The 17,892-nt window shown below is 33.7% G+C and overlaps 2 protein-coding genes across 3 annotated transcripts in view; one reads left to right on the top strand and one right to left on the bottom strand.

Annotated features, from left to right (window-relative positions):
- Positions 1 to 909: 909 nt before the first annotated feature.
- The window catches only part of LOC129224507 (probable cytochrome P450 301a1, mitochondrial), a 36,895-nt gene continuing 19,912 nt past the window's right edge, over positions 910 to 17,892 (top strand). Inside the window, exons 1-2 of the mRNA XM_054858973.1 lie at positions 910 to 1,125; positions 7,852 to 8,086. Of these exons, the coding sequence (XP_054714948.1) occupies positions 990 to 1,125; positions 7,852 to 8,086 (371 nt within the window). The 5' untranslated portion in view covers positions 910 to 989. The remainder of the gene's footprint in view (positions 1,126 to 7,851; positions 8,087 to 17,892) is intronic.
- LOC129224516 (uncharacterized) lies at positions 13,896 to 17,845 on the bottom strand. Of its 2 annotated transcripts, XM_054858984.1 has the most exons (5): positions 17,644 to 17,845; positions 15,365 to 15,516; positions 15,199 to 15,263; positions 14,477 to 14,590; positions 13,896 to 14,115 (listed from the first exon to the last, which is right to left on the bottom strand). In XM_054858984.1, the coding sequence occupies exons 1-5, from the start codon at positions 17,727 to 17,729 to the stop codon at positions 13,909 to 13,911; spliced, it is 624 nt and encodes a 207-aa protein (XP_054714959.1). In that variant the 5' UTR covers positions 17,730 to 17,845; the 3' UTR covers positions 13,896 to 13,908. The 2 variants fall into 2 exon arrangements, with proteins under 2 accessions (XP_054714959.1, XP_054714968.1); XM_054858993.1 differs by lacking the exon at positions 14,477 to 14,590.

Raw genomic sequence — 17,892 nt, 5'->3', positions numbered from 1 at the left:
CTTCGGCACTATCGAAACTACTGCGTTCTAGCAGGGGCAGGATTTGGTTTTCGGAGGAGCAAAGATCATAAAAATCTTATATTGCTTTAGCGTCTCCTACTTCCATTGGATTGAATGAAGGCAGTTTCTTTGGGGGAGGGAGGGGGGGGGGGCAAGGCATGATTACCAGCATACGCACAGTCAATGTAAGAGAACTGTGCTATGTAAGCGGAGAAAGAGTACTAACGCTATGGACCTATAGTGGTGGCGAATCTAAGCTGACAGTGCCTTCACAGTGCTGCTAGGTTAGGTCTGCCCCAAATATAGAGTCGGAGGTGTAACAATCGCAGACCACACAAAATTTTCAAAATTGTAGTTTGAAAATTACAGTTTGCACGATCCCTGGTGATGTTCGAAGGATAAGAGGTTCAGAGACTTTTATATTTGCTTCAAGCTCGGAGATTCTGCCTTTAAAATTTTTTGAAATTGATGTCATAAAAATAAAGTTTTAGGCAATTTCAACGAAAGAGATTGGGACGGAGAATCGGAGATGCTATCTAATTTTTGAAAATGAAATGTCCAAAATAAGCACATGCAATAAATTTTTATTAATTTTAGTTACATACACCAGTCAACAAGCAATTCCCTCATATCAAAACTTTTCTTTTATGTATATGTTTTATTGTATTAACTGAACTTATTATTTTTTTGCGAATCTAGTTTTTAAAATAGTTTCAGAAATGATTTTTAGGGCCATTACAGAACAGAATGACCAAAAAAGTATAAATAAATTTAGATTATGATCTATTCGTGGGGCGGCTTTGCGTAAATTTAGTTGTACTCGTATCCATAAGCGCCAAAATACTTTGCTGTACTAATTACCATCTTCGGAAGCAGTGTAACTGTTATCTTTTGTTTTTGAAGATGGCGATGGAACACAGAGTGATACATTTTTTTTCGCAACAACATTTTATCAGTCAGAGAAACCAGCTGCCTGAGACTGTTGAGACATGCAACGACAACAGCTATTTCAGAAGACGACATCTACAACAAACACTTGTCTACAGCTAAACCTTTTGAAGAAATGGCCAAAAATACCAATGTTACCCGTTCTAGGCAGCTCTTGGGTTTATTTTCCTATACTAGGTAATATGTTTTATTATTTTTTTTTTAATTTTAAAAACATATTTACAATGTTTTCAGTAAGTTACCACCCTATAGCCAGGGCTAAGTTTATATATTTCCAATATTTGGAGCAAGAGATAATTGGAAAATGCTCCATTTATTTCTGTTAACATATTTGCGTAGAAAAATAAGGAACAAATATAGCTTTTCTTCTTTTGTAATATTTAAAATTTTCAAGAAAATAAGAAAATAAAAATGTTTGACATTAAACCAGAAGTGGAAAAAAATCTATATATATATATATATATATATATATATTGTTATACAAGAACTAAATATACTTCACCACATCAATTGTGATTTTATGTAACATTAACATTTTAGCGGTCTATTTATGACTTAGCGGTCTTTTTGAAATATTAAACAAAAACTTCAGATGAAACCGCTGAAAAAAAAAGAAAAGGAACAAAAAAACCTTTTAAATATTGGCACACGTCTTCGCATTCTAAAGTTTAATTAAGTTTAAAACCTGACAATATTATAATCGACATATTCTTACACAGCAAAATTTAACGAACTTTATTTAACTTTTCTTTCTTAATTAAAACTCTCAAGAATTTTCTAAAAATATTTAATTTTTCAAGTTCGTTACTGCTTTGCTTAGATAAGTGATGCAATTGCTTTCACGCGGATACATAAAACTGGAAATAAATGAAATGAGGTAAATATAATGAAGCGTGACGAATGGTTGATAAATTTTTGAGCTTGTTATACTTTAGAAATTAATAGTAAGTTTATATATTCGAATCGAGCTACAATGTGATTCGATTTACAGGAAATGTCTGTAACGTGAAGTTTTCGTGAGTATCGGATTTTAGAGCTAACGGGAATTCCTTGCCCACAACATGAAAATTTTCTTAAAGAAGTAGTGGCGCGTAAGTATGAGCACCATTATTGGCTACTAGTTTATTGATTTCGTGAATGGACTTACATCTCTTTAGCATCATTGACGGCAGAGGTATCCTCAACGTACTAGTCATTGCGTTGGTAGTAAATCAAATAACCACTCGCCATTTTTCTTTTTTTTTTAAAATTTCTAAATATGGAAATTGATGAAATATAATGGCAGTTTAGCGAGTTATTACATCTAAAGTTTGTGAAGATTGAAAAAAAAAAAAGAAAGTTTCTGACTATGAAAGAAAATGTTAAAATTATCCATATGCTTGAACAACTAAACAATGCGTCGTTGGTAGCACGACAATTATGTATGAGTGAATCTTCCATATGTACAATTAAAAGTCAAGAATATGAAATCCGAAAATAACTTAGTTTCAATATTGAAGTTCGCAGAGGAACGTCTAAGCAAAGTGTAAACATTATGAAAATGGAAGCTGTGTTTTGGGGATTAAAAAAGGCCAGGAAGAGGGATGCTACACATGGAATATTTTTTAAAAAAGGCGGATCAACTGTATTTAAAAATATATTAGAGAAGACTAACGATGTGATGTCTTTGTATAAATTATTAACATCTTCATTTTTCAAGTTATAAATATTGCTACTGTACTATTGTCGTGCAGCATTTTATAATTATTTTGTACTGCACGCATCCATACCGTTTTATTTTATTTCTCTCTCTCCCATTGATGATTGATTCTGTGCATCTAAACAGTATTTTATGTTGATGAACACAGCTTTTTTTTTATATTTTAAATACAGTAAAAGTTTAGTTCTATGTGCAAGAAATGGTAATGTACAGTGAAGGAATGGTTTAAAGCAGTTGGAAGAGTGTTTATTAGCATTTAAAATAATTGTGTCTGTTTATAAAAAAATCGTATACATACCCTTTTCCACAACGCGAAATTTCGACTTACGCGGAGAGTCTTGAAACGCATCCCTCACTAAGTCGGGACTCGTCTGTATATTGAAATGAAAGGGCAAAACATAAATAAAAAAATAATACTTCAATTAAAGCATCAGGCATATTTTTAATGCAGTTTGATTTTTAAAATTATTATGGCAAACACAGAGCATTGCACCCGAGAATGAGAAATATATGATTGCGTATTTTATCTCATTATTTTTAATTTTTATCCATTTTTTTCTTCTTTTTACTTCTGGAAAGGTGGGGGGGGGGAGGTAAAAATGAGTTTCGCCTCCGGGTTCATGAGCCTGATGGGAGAACATTTTATGTGATTAAATGAGAAAAAACCTTTTTAGTCTATTAACTGTAATAGGATAATGTAAGATTAATAACACTAGTTTTTAAAGCTTGTCTAACTGTTAAGAAACAAGGCAGCTAACAATACAGATATTTTATTTCAATAAGGTCAACATATATTGACACAATTATTTTAGTATACTAGAATTCAAGACCTTTTTTTTTTGGATTTTACTTCTCACAGTACGTTGTAATGGCTTTAAAAAGTTTTATCAGGCCGGCAGCCTGGACACCAGAATGCCCATCGAGGCCCCTCGAGGAGTGAAGTGAAGTATTCAAAAGGGTACAAAGTACACACATCTGGCTGGTGATTGGTGGTTAGAGTGTATAGAGAGTATTTGAATTTCAATGCTCTGAATAAATGGTTACTAATTATTAACCTAAACCAGAAGAAATAATAAGTGACACAAGCAGATAAATTTAAACATTTTATTTCTAAAACGAAAATATTTATAAGCTACTTTAGTAAAAAGTAACACTTTGAAAATACTTTTTTGATTTTAATCTCATTGTAAAAATACTCACAAGTACGCTTTTGGAGGTATTTTGTCTGAGTGATATTTACTAAAGGAACTCAAAACAACTGAGTAGTGAATATTCTTGTTTTATTCGTTGATTACTGTTACATAGTACACAGGTAGCCCAAATGAAGAGTGATCGACTGAATAAAAAGTAATACCTTTATTGAAAACAAATGAAATGACCATGGACATTGTAATGTGTTTTTCATCGTTTAAGCAGCAGGCTTTCATCACTGCCGTAGAAAGTCAAAATATTATGTAATCTAAAGATGATGTTATCACAGAGTGACAAATCTGGAGTATACGGAGTTTACACAAACTATTTTCAGCGAAATGTGTTTCAGTTGATGTTATGATGTTAATGATTTGACATCAGTTGTCATCCTTTCCAAAAAACTTAAACATCAAATGTTCCCAGCTGTTTTACCTATATTTTACCATACATTGTCACCTTTCTCAGCGGAGTAGCGTAGGTTTCTTCCGCCGGGGGCAGGCACCAAATTTGCCGCCCTTCTTACATTATCCTGTTAAATGCACCCCCCTTCAAAAAAGACATTTTTAATATGTTTCAAAACGATAGCAGGATTTTACTATCCAAAACATGTTTTAGATTTTAATATAATCTTACATCAACAGGAAATATTGTTGATTGAAATATTTTTTCAAAAATTATTGCATTATGAGCGATAATATTTTCCTTAAATCAAAACATTTTAAACTGGATAAAAACTATACTGGTAGTAATTCTCAAGCCTTTAATGGAAAGAAAAATAAACAAAAATATGATTATAAATTATCCAAAAGATGCTTTTATTTATACTTGAAATGTTTTCTTCTTCGTGACCTAAACTATTAATTTTCTACTTTTCATCAATGAAAATCTTTAACACTATCATTGTCAATTGTATCAATCTATTCTGTAAAATGTTATCTAAAATGTCATTTTATAAAATGACCCCCTAAATCCAAACATGACCACCGTTTCCCAATACCCGTCCCATTTTGGAGTTTTGGAGATAGTGCCACTTCCTCCTTCTCCCAGTTCTTTCTGTTTTTGACTGTTTTAAAACCGTTATTTTTATTTGGAGCGGAAGAGGGTATAGAGAAAAGAAAAGTTTAAAAACATGAACATTTGTCGCAAGAGGGACACCTCCAACCTAAAATATTTTAAAAAATCATTAAAACGATCTTCTTTCTTTTTTTTTCCACAATTTGTTTTCGATCCTACTTCTCGATCCAAAATCAAAGTATCGGCTTTATTTCTATGAGCTCCATGTCCGAAAAAATGTGCACGTTGAAAAATTAAAATAAATAAATAAATAAAATAAAATACATACAAATAAAAAAGAAAACAATAAATTTTGAAGTATCGTTATGTTGCATATGAGTCTCATCACAGAATTTTGTCGCAAATCTTCCTGAATTGTTTATATTTATTGCAGTTACGATCACACATATAATTAAGATTTCGAATGAAACTAAGCATGCCCCTAATTTAGCATGAGTTTCTTCTTTATATAAATGAAACACAATCTCCAAATTTATATATCCGGGGTAAACTCGGAAAATACCGCACCGATTTCGTTAAAATTTTTAGTTCTCCTAGGTTAGTACTGGAATCTTTATAAACCTTTTCGAAAACAAGTCGATGAATAATTCTTTTTTTTTTTTTCGCAAAATTGACGTTTTGAACCCAAAAACGGATTTTACTACCAGGGGCGAACTGAGTCCATTAAGAGGGTGCCAACGTTGTATCTCAAACCCGAAGGGCGCAAAAAAAAAAAAAAAAATGTACAGATTTGAGGGTGCAAAAAGAAACAGGAGCACAGGTTCAAGGGGTAAAGAAAAAAGGGGGGGAGGGAAACGGGGCGGTCAGGCTTGAGTGCGAAAAAAAAATTAAAAATAAATAAGTTTTAAAAAAATATATGTAAAAAAATAATACTAAACGAACACGCTCAGGATCAAGGGCGCTAAAAAAAACCACTGGCGCATAAGGTTTGGAAACACGTGGAGGATCACTCTCGGAGTAGTTGAGACAATGATTGCTTGCAGGAGCGGACTGGCCAACTAATATGGTCCGATGCGCCCTCGAACGTCCTCGGTAACCCTTCGTTTTTATGGGGCGGGGGGGGGGGGGGGGGTTACGCCCTCAAACATGTAAACTTTTTATTTTTACCCTAAAAACCTTTGCGACCTTGAACTTCACCTCTTTCTTTCTTTCTTTTTTTTTTTTGTGTCCTCGAACCTATGCGCCTTTTGTTAAACTTTTTTTTGCTCTTTCGCGTATTTTCGTTTTTTTTTTTAAATTTTATTTATTTATTTATTTATTTTTGCGCCCTTGAACCAGTGTACCTTTGTTTCTTGTTGAGCCCTCAAACCTGTGCACATTCGGTTTTTTTATTGCTCCCTCAAATCTATGAGCCTCCTTTTTTATTTTGCGCCTTATTAAGAGGACAAATTATCACAGCCATGATTAGAAAACGTTTGCGTTCATTCAAGACTTATTTTAAGCATAAAACTTGATTCTGCGAACTCCACCTTCTACTGGCCTCCGAGAGCGAGACCAAACCTAGGTGGTGGTCAGTGGTGGTGGCGTCTATCCCCTACACACGCACACAATACACACACACACACGTCTACACACACACACGCCTACATACGCACACACTTGTGAATCTTGATTGTGAAAAACACAACTTGAATTCGAGACTTAAAAAATTCGAATTTTTTAAAAATTTTATTTTACTTTATTTGCGTCCTCGAACGTGTGCGCCTTCGATTTTTTTCCCTTTTTTACGCCCTCTATCCACCTGTGTATCTGCGAGGTTTTTTTTTTTTTTTTGTGCTCTTTGGTAGTAGTTTGGCGCTCTCTTATGGGATCCAGTCCGCCACTGACTGTTTGTCAATCTTTGTGATTCAATATCCTCTCCAACGAGGTTGAACGCTTTCTTTGTCGTCTTACTATGTCAGCTCCAGTGATAAACGGTCCGCATGCATTTTAGTATCCAGTCTTCGTGCTCGTGGCTCAATGAGGAAATTTTCCTGAGACAATTTAGAACTGAAGAGTAAAAAAAAAATATTTGATGTTGATTTAGTGAAGGAAAATTCTTTATTCCTAGCAAAGCAGTCTTTAAAAAAATAGTGTTACCGAATTTGCCGTCCCTAGCAAAGTGCCTCCCGTGGCGAGTGCCTCCTTTGCCCCCCCCCCCACCACGCTTCGCCATTGACCTTTCTTCAATAAATGTCAGCCATACGTTCACCTTCCGATTCAAAAACCATACGTCCACGCTTTGTTCTAAACGCCTTTATAGCACTACTTAACTTTCGAAAAACTATATTTTATCCACCGACATGTTTCATTGTTTAAGTTTCCCACCTCTCCTTATATCAATGTTCACTGTTCAATGTCGCTGTTATAACTGCAGACATTCTGACACAATCGCATTTGTTCACTTTACTTTTGGGCAACCATTAAGGGTAGAACTTTTCCTTCTCTTCTCTCTCAATAAGCATGTGTTTAGAGACATATTATCACGCTTGAACATTTAAGATTGAAACTTAGAATGTGATATTTTTTTTAGTCATTGCGAGAAAGAGTGCTTTAAAAGCCATATTGCCGCATTTTCTAAATCTGCGGCGCAGTTTGGGCCTACCCGAGCAACTTAGAGGAAACCAAGATAATACCGTTTTACATAACTTTAGCTATGCATTGTTTTGCCTTTTTATTGCTTCTAAAATTAATTAACATTAAATGTCTGATAATTATTTCTCTGCACTTGGTGAAGAATTCCAAAAAGCAAACGCCCGCGTAATTTGACAGAAACCCGATACTTATTCCGTCTAGATGTCATTTAAGTTAAAGTTATGTTTGATTTAGGTTTTCTGCCTTAATATGACGCCTTTGAGAATTCAGGAAAGAGTCTTTGTTCAAAAATTAATGTAATCAAATGATTTTGTTTAAAAATCATATAATGATCATTCAATATATTAACAAAGGCTTTTTTGCAGGAAGGTATGACAAGCTGAGGATGCACTTAGCTGACCGTCACAAAAATCAGACCTATGGTGACGTCGTTCGTGAAAAAATTGGAAAATTTGAGCTGGTATTTTCTTTCAACCCCAAAGACATGGAGACATTAGTTAAATATGAAGGACGTTATCCAGTACGAACTGAGCTCGCGTCGATTAAAGTGTATCGTGAATCAAGGAAACAATGGTACAAAACGATGGGAGTAGCAATTCTGTAAGTTTCCTACTTTCTAAAAGATCATTCTTGCAATCGTTTTGATTGTAAATATTTATTAATTTTTATTTATTTCACATTTGACAAAATGGGCTTCGTGAAAATTGCTCCAAATCAACTTTTCATCAGATGGACGAACATTTCGTGAGGTTTGACCATAGGTTTTAGACTCAGTGAAGAAATAAATGTCATAAATAATGAGCAGCAGTGGAAAATTTGTCATGCTTTTGTTTTTAATTTTGTTGTTTTTATACAAGCAAAACTATAAAATGATTTTTGCCCATATGTAACGAGCAAACATGTCTAGTTTTACATTTTTTACTGCAATACGGTGGGTAATTAAAAATTATATTTTTGTCTGTTTAATTTTTTAATATTTTAACCTGAAATTTCCATTTTCAATGGATAATTTTAGCTCCTAAATCACGTAGTAGAATAATATCCCCCACATTTAAAAATCTGACCATACATTCGCATCATTTATGTTAAAAAGAGCTACCTACGATTTTTTTTAAACATTGTTTTCAAACATTTCAAATTACACATCTTATTTCGTTTCTCCTTTAACTTTATCATTGTATTTTAAGAGACTCACAATCGATCAGAGTACTGAAATACTGATGCTGATCAATAGTGTGAAAAACATCAAAACAGAGTGTCCGAAAAGTCCTTGACACATCAAAAACTACACGGAGAAAAGTAAAAAAAAAAAAAAAATCGTACAAATATGTGGTTTGCGCCATTATACGGTTCAGGAATTTTTAATGACATCGTAAAGAAAATAAAAAAAAAAACCTTTGATCCACTTCCCCAATCAACTTTGATATGACATGACCCTATTCATGTTGTTATTGTTTCTAGAAACGGCTCTCCACCCCCCCCCCGCCCCAAGCATATCCCTCCTCCTGGGTAGTTGCGTGCGTATAGTTGAGTGTGTGTGTGTATGTAGGCTTACACCCCGTTTGCACTGCGAGCTAAGCGCGCTCAACCCATCAATGCACTTACGAGTTAAGCGCACTTACTTTAAAAGTCGTTTGCACTAGAGAACGCACTTAAAGTTTAACTGCAAACCGCGACTTCAAATGGAATGGTAAATTAACTGTAACTGTGTTTATGCTGTGGAAGAGAAGGAACTTAGATTCTATTCCTCTCCATCTGAGCACTGCGCCGTGGCGTCGAATGAAAAAAAATATTGCTTTCTGAATCAGCCGTGACTGTGACTGTAATTATCGGCACTTCTATTTACTATTCGCAGCTTCGTCATGAACAACGAAGTTGCAATTCGCAACTCCAACGAACTATAGGGGGCACTGCAGTCACTGTCTAATGGCGGAATTAAAAACTAAAACAAACGCATGTGGTAACGAAGAAAATGCTAAAAGTGTTGTGATTTTTGTTGTTATGTATGATTTTTTCGCTTTATTCATTTGAAAAGATTTTTCAAAGTCTTTTCGTTATTCTGACCCATATAGAAAAAGATTAGAAACCAAAAAGTATTACGAAAGTAAACAATTAATGCAGAACACACAGTAAGTTGTTCAGAAGCAGCCATTTTCACGATGTTGAATTCGGAATTCATAAATTTTTGGTTCGCTTCGAACTGCATTTTCATTTTGTACCGTTTTTTCTGTACATTAGTACATATTAAGTTCAGTTTCGTGACATTTCCGGCATTTGTTGACATTTTTGTCACATAGTGCACATACGTGGCAGACTGTCAAGAGTAACGTTTAACACTAGATAATTTATTTCTATGACTATATGATTGGATATCTAAAGAAGTCATGCATTTAATTCATTCGTCATGGAAATGATTTACCTGATATGCGAAATCTTGTCAAGATACATTATTCTTTCACACAATTTTAAAACCATAACCCTAAAAACAGATTTTTAGCGAACTTTTATTTTTTATTGTTCAAATTCTTAACGTTCTTTCTGGATTTTTCAATCTGTTCTGCGATAAATATTTTCAAGAAAATTTATTTGCATACTGTCTATTTCAGTAGGATACTGTAGTAACAAAGGTTATTTAAATCATTTATGTGGAATTAGGTTAAGGAAAAGTGTCCAGTCAATGTTGTTAAGTTCGTTTTTTTTTTTTCATCGAATTGAAAAACTGATATTTATTCAAATTCACTCAGAACAAAATAAATAAAATGTGTACTCACAGTTTATATATGGTGGTAGTTTTCTTTTCAGTTGATTGACCATTATTTCTTTTTACTTATCGAATTCTGTAATCTTACTATCATTTTATTCCACTCATGATAAAAATTAAAAATGGTTTAACTAAAAACGCGAAATCTCGCCAAGGCTACTTTGCTCGCACAATTCCAAAACAATAACCCTAAACAAATTTGGCGAAACCTTTCAGCTGAGAATAAAAGGAATAAAGTAAATTCTTTCTCGGTTAAACATTTTTCATTTTGTTCTACGATAATAAATTCAAGAAAATATTTTGCATACTGTCCATTCCAACTAAATGCTGCTGTAAAATATGATTAGTTAAATTAATTTAAGATTAAAAAAAACTCATATTCTTACAAATTCATACAAAACAATAAAAAAATTTACCTGGTATAACGTTATCCAATTTTGTTAATCCAGAGTTTTCTTCTTTACGCTTCCACCATTTAATACTTTTTTGAAAGAAATAAGGAAAACTAACATTATTTTGAGAAGCTCGAGAATACTACTAAGGGACGAATTAATTTCTGTTGTTGAAGGCGTTCTTAGACATGTTGAATGCGTTACTCAGAACAAACTGACCGCGTTTACGTCAACAGATACACGTGGAGCGCAACGTGGCAATGTTTTAGTTGCATTCGCAGTTTTATAAATCACCGCAAGGTAGCGTATTCGAGCGCTGGAGTTCCGAATAGCTCATATATCTTATCAAGCTAATCTTACATACTTGTTTAAGAAACGTGCAAATTTCAAACGACAAATATTATTAATGATTGAAAAACAGGACAAAATTCTTCAAGAGTTACTGATGTTGAGTTTGGTACTGGCGGACAGTACAAGATGTCCAGATTCATGGTCTCTGGCAAAAGAATCACAGTGGTACGAAAGAATTGCCACTGTTTTCACGGACGAGCAGTGGAAAAGCAATTTCCGAATAACCAAAAGTATGTACTTTGAACTCTGTGATCGATCATCGGAACTTGAGAGGAAAGCGAGCAATTTCAGGAATCCCATTCCTCTTGGCAAGAGCGTTGCAATTGCTCTCTACAAACTAGGCTCGTCAGCAGAATATAGGACGATTGCCAGCCTATTTGGAGTTCACAAATCCACAGTATGTGAATGTGTCTTGGAATTCTGCTCATTACTTGTGGACAATCTTCTTAAAGAAGTGATAACATTTCCATCTAGCACAGCAGAAGTTTCTCGTTTAATAGGAGAATTTGAAGATATTTGGGGCTTTCCTCAATGTTGTGGAGCCATTGATGGTTCCCACATTCAAATAAAACCCCCCCCCCCAAAAAAACGCAACTTGTTATCACAATTATAGAAGTTTTTACAGTGTAATACTTCTAGCAGTGGTGGATGCAAAATACAAGTTCCTATACATAAACGTGGGGGCTACGGGAAGAAATAATGATTCTTTTGTATTTAAAAATTCAAATTTATATCGTTTTTTCCGCCAAAGCACCATTCTCCCACCTCTAAACAGAATACTAAACAATGTTAGTGTCCCTGCATGTTTGGTTGCAGATTCCGCATTTCCGTTGCTGCCTTTTCTGCAGAAGCCGTACATACAGAGGCACCAAATGCCAGAGTATCAAAAACACTTCAACTCTACACTCTCTAGAGCTAGAGTTGTTGTAGAAAATGCTTTTGGAAGGCTGAAGGCTCGTTTTCGTTGTCTTCAACAAATGGATTTTTCCATCAAAAACACAACGAAGATTATACAAGCCTGCTGCATTCTAAACAACCTCTGTGAACTAAACAGTGATGATGTTGACCCAACATGGAGTGTTCCCCAAGCTCTTCCAAATCAAGATACCGAGGAAGGAGACACTGATGAACAATCAGTGCGCATTAGAGAAGCTATTGCTAATTTTCTTGCCTCTTAAAATGTATATATGTAGATAGACCTTTTTGTACAAAATTTTGATGTTGTTTTTCACATATATATTAAATTAGTTTACAAAGTGATTTTAATTGTATTTTGATAATAGTTTATTTTTTAAATTTCTCAAGTAACCTTCAGTTTTGTCATTGACCATTGACCTTCACATTTCAAACTGTCAGTTTTTGCTGTATTCAACATCATAAATTTTTCAAGAACTTTGTCCTGCTTCTCAACCATTGCTAACATTTGTAATTTAAAGTTTGCACATTTTTTAAACAAGTATGTAACGCTGCCTTGATAAGATATAAAATTATTTTAAATGTTTAAAATAAAAAGACCCTTTTTTAAAATTCAGATTGTTTATTTCATTTGTTTAAAATAATGCAACAGTGAAACCTATGTCCAGGAGCCCCTCAAACTTGAATTGTTGTGAGGATGAACTTCACAATGTTTCGAATGAAATAAATAATGGGTAGACTTAGCACATACCTACATATATGCAATTTATTATGTTGTTGCGCTAAGGTTTGAAAGTTATATCTACAGTTCACCTCAAAAATGAGAAGCTTTTTTCAAGTTTTCCTCCATATATCTAATCCAGATTTCACTTTTTCACAATTTTTTTAAATCTTGCATTTTCCATGTCCAAAAAATTGCATATTGGTAAAATATGTTACAAGGAATCACCTCCTAACAATAACTTGATTTTGATAAAACATTCAGATACCACTTATGTGCTTAGAATAGCAGTATAGGTATATAAAAGAAATTTATTAAATCGTCAGATAAAATGTGCCGAATCGTATTTTTGGGAGGATGCAGCAACTTCTTTTTGATATACCTACCCTTTTCTTACACGGAGAAATGAACTTCATTGTTAACAAAAAATGAAATATGATCATGCATACATAACAAATACCTATACGTAAGGAGTAGATATGTTATAGGCATAGTTCAATTTGCTTCAGTATTTTTCACTTTCTGTATAGTGAACTTCTTTGTACCAATTTTACCCCATGCTTTAATAATGTCAGTACATGTGAAACGAGCTAATTTAATTGAACTACTTGGTTTTATCAGAGCAGGGTTGATTTGGTGCTCAAATACAGCTTACGTAGTAATTGTTCTTCAAAAATAAATTCTCCTTCCACATAAAATTATACATGATACAGGACTGAGTCATTTGTTAACAGCATTACAGCACCGGAAAATTAATCACCTTGATGCATATTTTAATGGATTTAACGGGGTACAATCATATTGTCAAAGAAACATTCAAAAAAACTATGGAACAAATAAAAATTCAATAAAATAAACTTATGACTATTTTTCTAGGCCCCCATGTCTCGATTAAAATTGAAAACTTTAATGCAAAATAAAAATTTGCCGAGTACTGGATATTTGGCGAGATTTTTATCAGGTAATTTTTGGCACTTTTATTTTAATTAGAAAAATTTATGTCCTCCGAACAAAAATTTACAAATCAAGTAAAACTTTCTATTCTGCAAAATATGGGGAAAAAACATTTTACGTAGCAAACGAGTTTTAAAGTCATGACTTACATGTTTTTTTTTTTTCATTCTCAAGTATTGAAGCCTAATACTACAGATAATCCACTATTAAAACACAGTTGGTTTCATTCTACAAATTAAAAATTATTAATATATAATAATTATTAGAAACACAAACTATTAATTACATATGCAAAACTTATTAATAACACAAAACTACAAAATTAAAATCATTTATTTAACAAATCCCTCAGCACATTTGTTTGTTCTTTTAAAACTTCAATAATACTGGCGTCATTTTCTACAGATTGCTTCATTATATTCAGCATTTCTTTCGAATTATCGTTATAATTCTGCTGTATGTTATTGAATTTTTGTAACAATTCGCCCAAAAATCGGGTCTTTTTCCCTCCTTCAACTCTTCTTCTCTTTGGTCTCTGAAAAAAAATAAAAAATAAAATGAATAAGAGGGGTTAGGGCAAAATAACCTAAGTGACGCTACAAGAGGGTGTTGAAGTCCTATCTCAGTGTCTTCCTCTGCGGTGCCCACGACAGTAAAAACTAAAAAGTTTTTGAGAATAACTATAATGAAACAAATTGCTAAAAATGAACATAGGGAAGTCTGCTTTTTCAAAAGGAGCTAGCAATATATATTAACATCTATTGAACAGTCAAAAAATTGAATACTGGATATTAGGAGACAAATACTCGGCAATATGAACAAAATAATGAAGTGATTTTTCTCAAAATTAAGAATTTCAGTTGCCGTGTACAACATTTAATTAAAAAATTGCTAACCTGGGGTGCAACAGAATCTTCTTGATTTGATGGACCAGCTACTGGTTCCAGCTCGGGAAGTTCAGGCCGGGGACTACCGACACCAACATCTTCTACTGGATCTGCAGCAGGTAGCTGACAATTCAAAAAATAAAATAAATACTGAAGAAAACTACATACACTCTAAATTGCTTTTACAAAAAACGACAAATGACTGTACGCATCCAGAGAACTAATAATTATACAGAAACGTAGGGTAGCACTCCACTCTGAGAGGCAGAAAAGAGGAAATTAGAAATAAACCTTGCAAGGTGATGCCATTTTGTACAAGTCAACATAGTTCATAGCGTATCAACTAAGACTATCAACAACTTACCGCATGCAAATTTTTACTGAGAAGAATAAGCAGCATTTTACTCTTGGTATTAACATGACATCCACAGCTGATCAAGCAATTCAAAGCATAAAAACTCTAAAACTTTTCTTTTTTTTTTTTTTTTTTGCAAATGCCAACCAAGAAGCAAATTGGCAAAATTTGTTAATACAAAAGGTGTTATGAATGAAATTGTATCTGAAATAAAATCACATTCCCTCTATGATTTATTTGATAAATATCAATTTTTAAACAATGTAATAAGATTACCCCCCCCCTCCCCCCCATTTTAAGTTTTTCCACTCGATACATTTTTTATATAACTGGTCCAAGTAATACAATGCTAATAATGAGGATTTATGCTACGCACTTGATTTGGTAATGCTCCACCTTCCTGGCAGTCCTCTTCAAGAGACATGTCTGTCACTAAAGATGCTGCAAAAAAAAAAAATAATAAATAAATAAATAAATTATGAGCATGGTTTAGATTTTATGCAAATAAATTTTAAGTGTTTTTTAATATCCTTATTGCTCACTATTTTCATCGGCCAGAAAGCTGTTATCCATGCTTTCCACCATTGACGATGCATCTTGGCACGGTAGCACCCCAATCACTTCATGCACCGCTTGAAAAAATCTCCATTTGGACGGTTCTCCTCCAGTTGTGCCAATCTTAGTTTTTTCTTCCCTGGAAGTACAAAAGCATTTTCAGAAGTGACCAAAGGTTTTTTTGTAAATGATATGCAGCTTCGAATCTTAAGCATTCAAATGCATCACTAGATATTTAGTTCAGTAATTAACCAGATTAATATATGCACATAATCAGTCCTGTAACCCTGGGCAGAGGAGAAGGGAGCTTTGTCCCCCAATACATTTAATTTTTCATGTTAAAAAGGAATGTCACTGTAACGTAAATGTGTTTAAAAACTACCGCTTTTTTTGGGGACTTCCTGTAAACCCCACAAAGGTGAGTTACCCCAAATACTACTTTTCCCTAAGTACGGCACTGTATTCAAGTGTATGAACTGTACATACTGTGGGAGTGGGGGTTAAAATCTGCTCAAAAATTATTATAAACTAATATCAAAATGATCATTACAAACTTATCATTGCAATGCAATGTTTCAGCCGAGTTTATAAGTTCTTTAGCAAAAATGCTAAAACTGGAGAAAATGCTTTAGCAATACGCTAAAATGTCAAATTTCTATTTTAATCCCTCAAATTCAAAGTATAAAAATACAGTTCCAAATCAAACAAGTAGAAATAGTAAAATATCATTCATGAAAGGAATGGAGAAAAAGGCCCGGTTTGTTGTCCTTTATTATTTGTGCAGCTAGATAGGTTTTTGTACAAAATTAATTGACTATGGGAAAATGGCGTGTTTTTAGGCGGAACCACTACTATAACATCTGGGATTGTGAATAGAGACGTACCGAGTACTCGCGAACTACTTGGTACTCGGCCAAACTTTGAATAGGTACTCGGCCCATACCGAGTAGTTGCAAAAAAAGCAATATTTCCATGACAGATATTAATATTTATAAAAAGCGCAATCATATATATAATATTCTGCAATCATTTACAATCAAGGGTGCCCAATGCAAAATTTTTCTCCATGGTTTAGAATATTTTCTACATGGAAACGGATTTCAGTACAGTAAAAAGATTTTAAAATTTGACCTTTAATAACTTATTCATTAATGGCTGGAAAAGAATTTTTAAATACATTTTTGCAAAGAAAAAAGCATTAAAAGAAAGGAAGTTCTCATTTCTAAGGGGGGGTGGGGCAGGGCTTGAGCCCCCTTACCCCCTTATATGGGTGCCCTTGTTTACAATTCAAATTTACAAGTGAAATTTAAATTTTGAGATTAATGAAGTTTGTAATCCTTCAATGGAATTATGGACATGTGCTTTGGGTTTACAAGGAATTCCTTTTTCAATGCGCAAAATGTGACTCACAGATTTAAAGGCATCCGACAAAAGGCAGATTTTTTTGTGGAATGTCTTTGCATTCTTTAACTCACATTTTACGCCCTGAAAAAGACGTTCCTTTTCAGTGCCGGATTTGGAAGTGTGGAGGCCCCTAATCAGGGTTCAAAATTATCCCATACTTTGATATATATCCGACTATTTTGATACACATGTATTATATCACATAAATTTTCAATCAGCACAAGTTAGGATATTTTGTAAAAATTTTATTGTGGGGGCCCCTTTGTTGTGGAGGCCCCGGGGCAGCTGCCCTGCCGGCCTTGTTCCTTGTAATGCAGAAACAAGTGTCTGTAGTGCATTTGTTTTCTTTGCTTTCAAAAATTATTTATGTTGAGCGGACTAGAACTATAATAGATTGGTATAGTTTGTTTTAATTCTAACTTGATTAATCATACCTTTTCTTTATTTACTTTTATTTAAATTTTTTTTTTTTTTTTTTTTTGTAATTTTTGACAACAAAATTTTCTAAATAATGAGCAATTAAATTTCAGCAGGAATTTAGTTTTTAAAACTATTATATGGACTAGGAGGTCTATACTACTATTCCAATAAGTTCAAAATTCATCACATGTGTTTCAGTGGTTCTTCTTAAAACATAATTGGTGCTCCGTGACTCGGCCGAGTGCTCGGTAACTCGGTACTCGGCCGAGTACTTGGTACTCGGCCAAAGTGCTACTCGGTACGTCTCTAATTGTAAACAATAAAAAAAAACCTTTATGTTTACGAATAAATTTTGAAAATTCTTATTTACATTGACACAATTTATTGCAAGAAAAAATATTGTACAAATGCATACATAAATAAATAGAAAAAAATCACTCACCTGTAACGCCGGTTTAAGTTTTGTATTTTTTTCGAGATCTCTGCAGAACTCCGTGTAAATCCGTATGTTTTGAAAGAACAGCTCATTCCTTCATAAACCACACGGTTGCGTTTACTTTTTCTTAAATTTGCAAGATTCTCATGCCATATATTTACGAGGGCAAACGTTTCATCGTCTGCCCAATTGTCCTTCCGCTTTAAGCTCAAGGAGGCAGCCATCTTTAAGCGACGAATGTCTTGTTGAGCGGCT

The sequence above is a fragment of the Uloborus diversus genome, chromosome 1 (genome assembly GCF_026930045.1).
Source record: "Uloborus diversus isolate 005 chromosome 1, Udiv.v.3.1, whole genome shotgun sequence".
In the NCBI taxonomy this organism is placed as follows: Eukaryota; Metazoa; Arthropoda; class Arachnida; order Araneae; family Uloboridae; genus Uloborus; species Uloborus diversus.
Note: the sequence above shows the minus strand (reverse complement) of the source record. Positions and strands in the feature narration are given on the sequence as shown.

What these genes read in the sequence shown, in the direction of transcription:
- LOC129224516 (XM_054858984.1), bottom strand. Translation starts at nt 17,729, where the DNA reads ATGAGCTGTTCTTTCAAAACATACGGATTTACACGGAGTTCTGCAGAG. An exon ending in AACTTAAACCGGCGTTACAG is followed by an intron (nt 15,517 to 17,643) that starts GTGAGTGATTTT and finishes TTGTACTTCCAG; the next exon opens with GGAAGAAAAAACTAAGATTG. An exon ending in AAGATTCTGTTGCACCCCAG is followed by an intron (nt 14,116 to 14,476) that starts GTTAGCAATTTT and finishes ATTTTTTTTCAG; the next exon opens with AGACCAAAGAGAAGAAGAGT.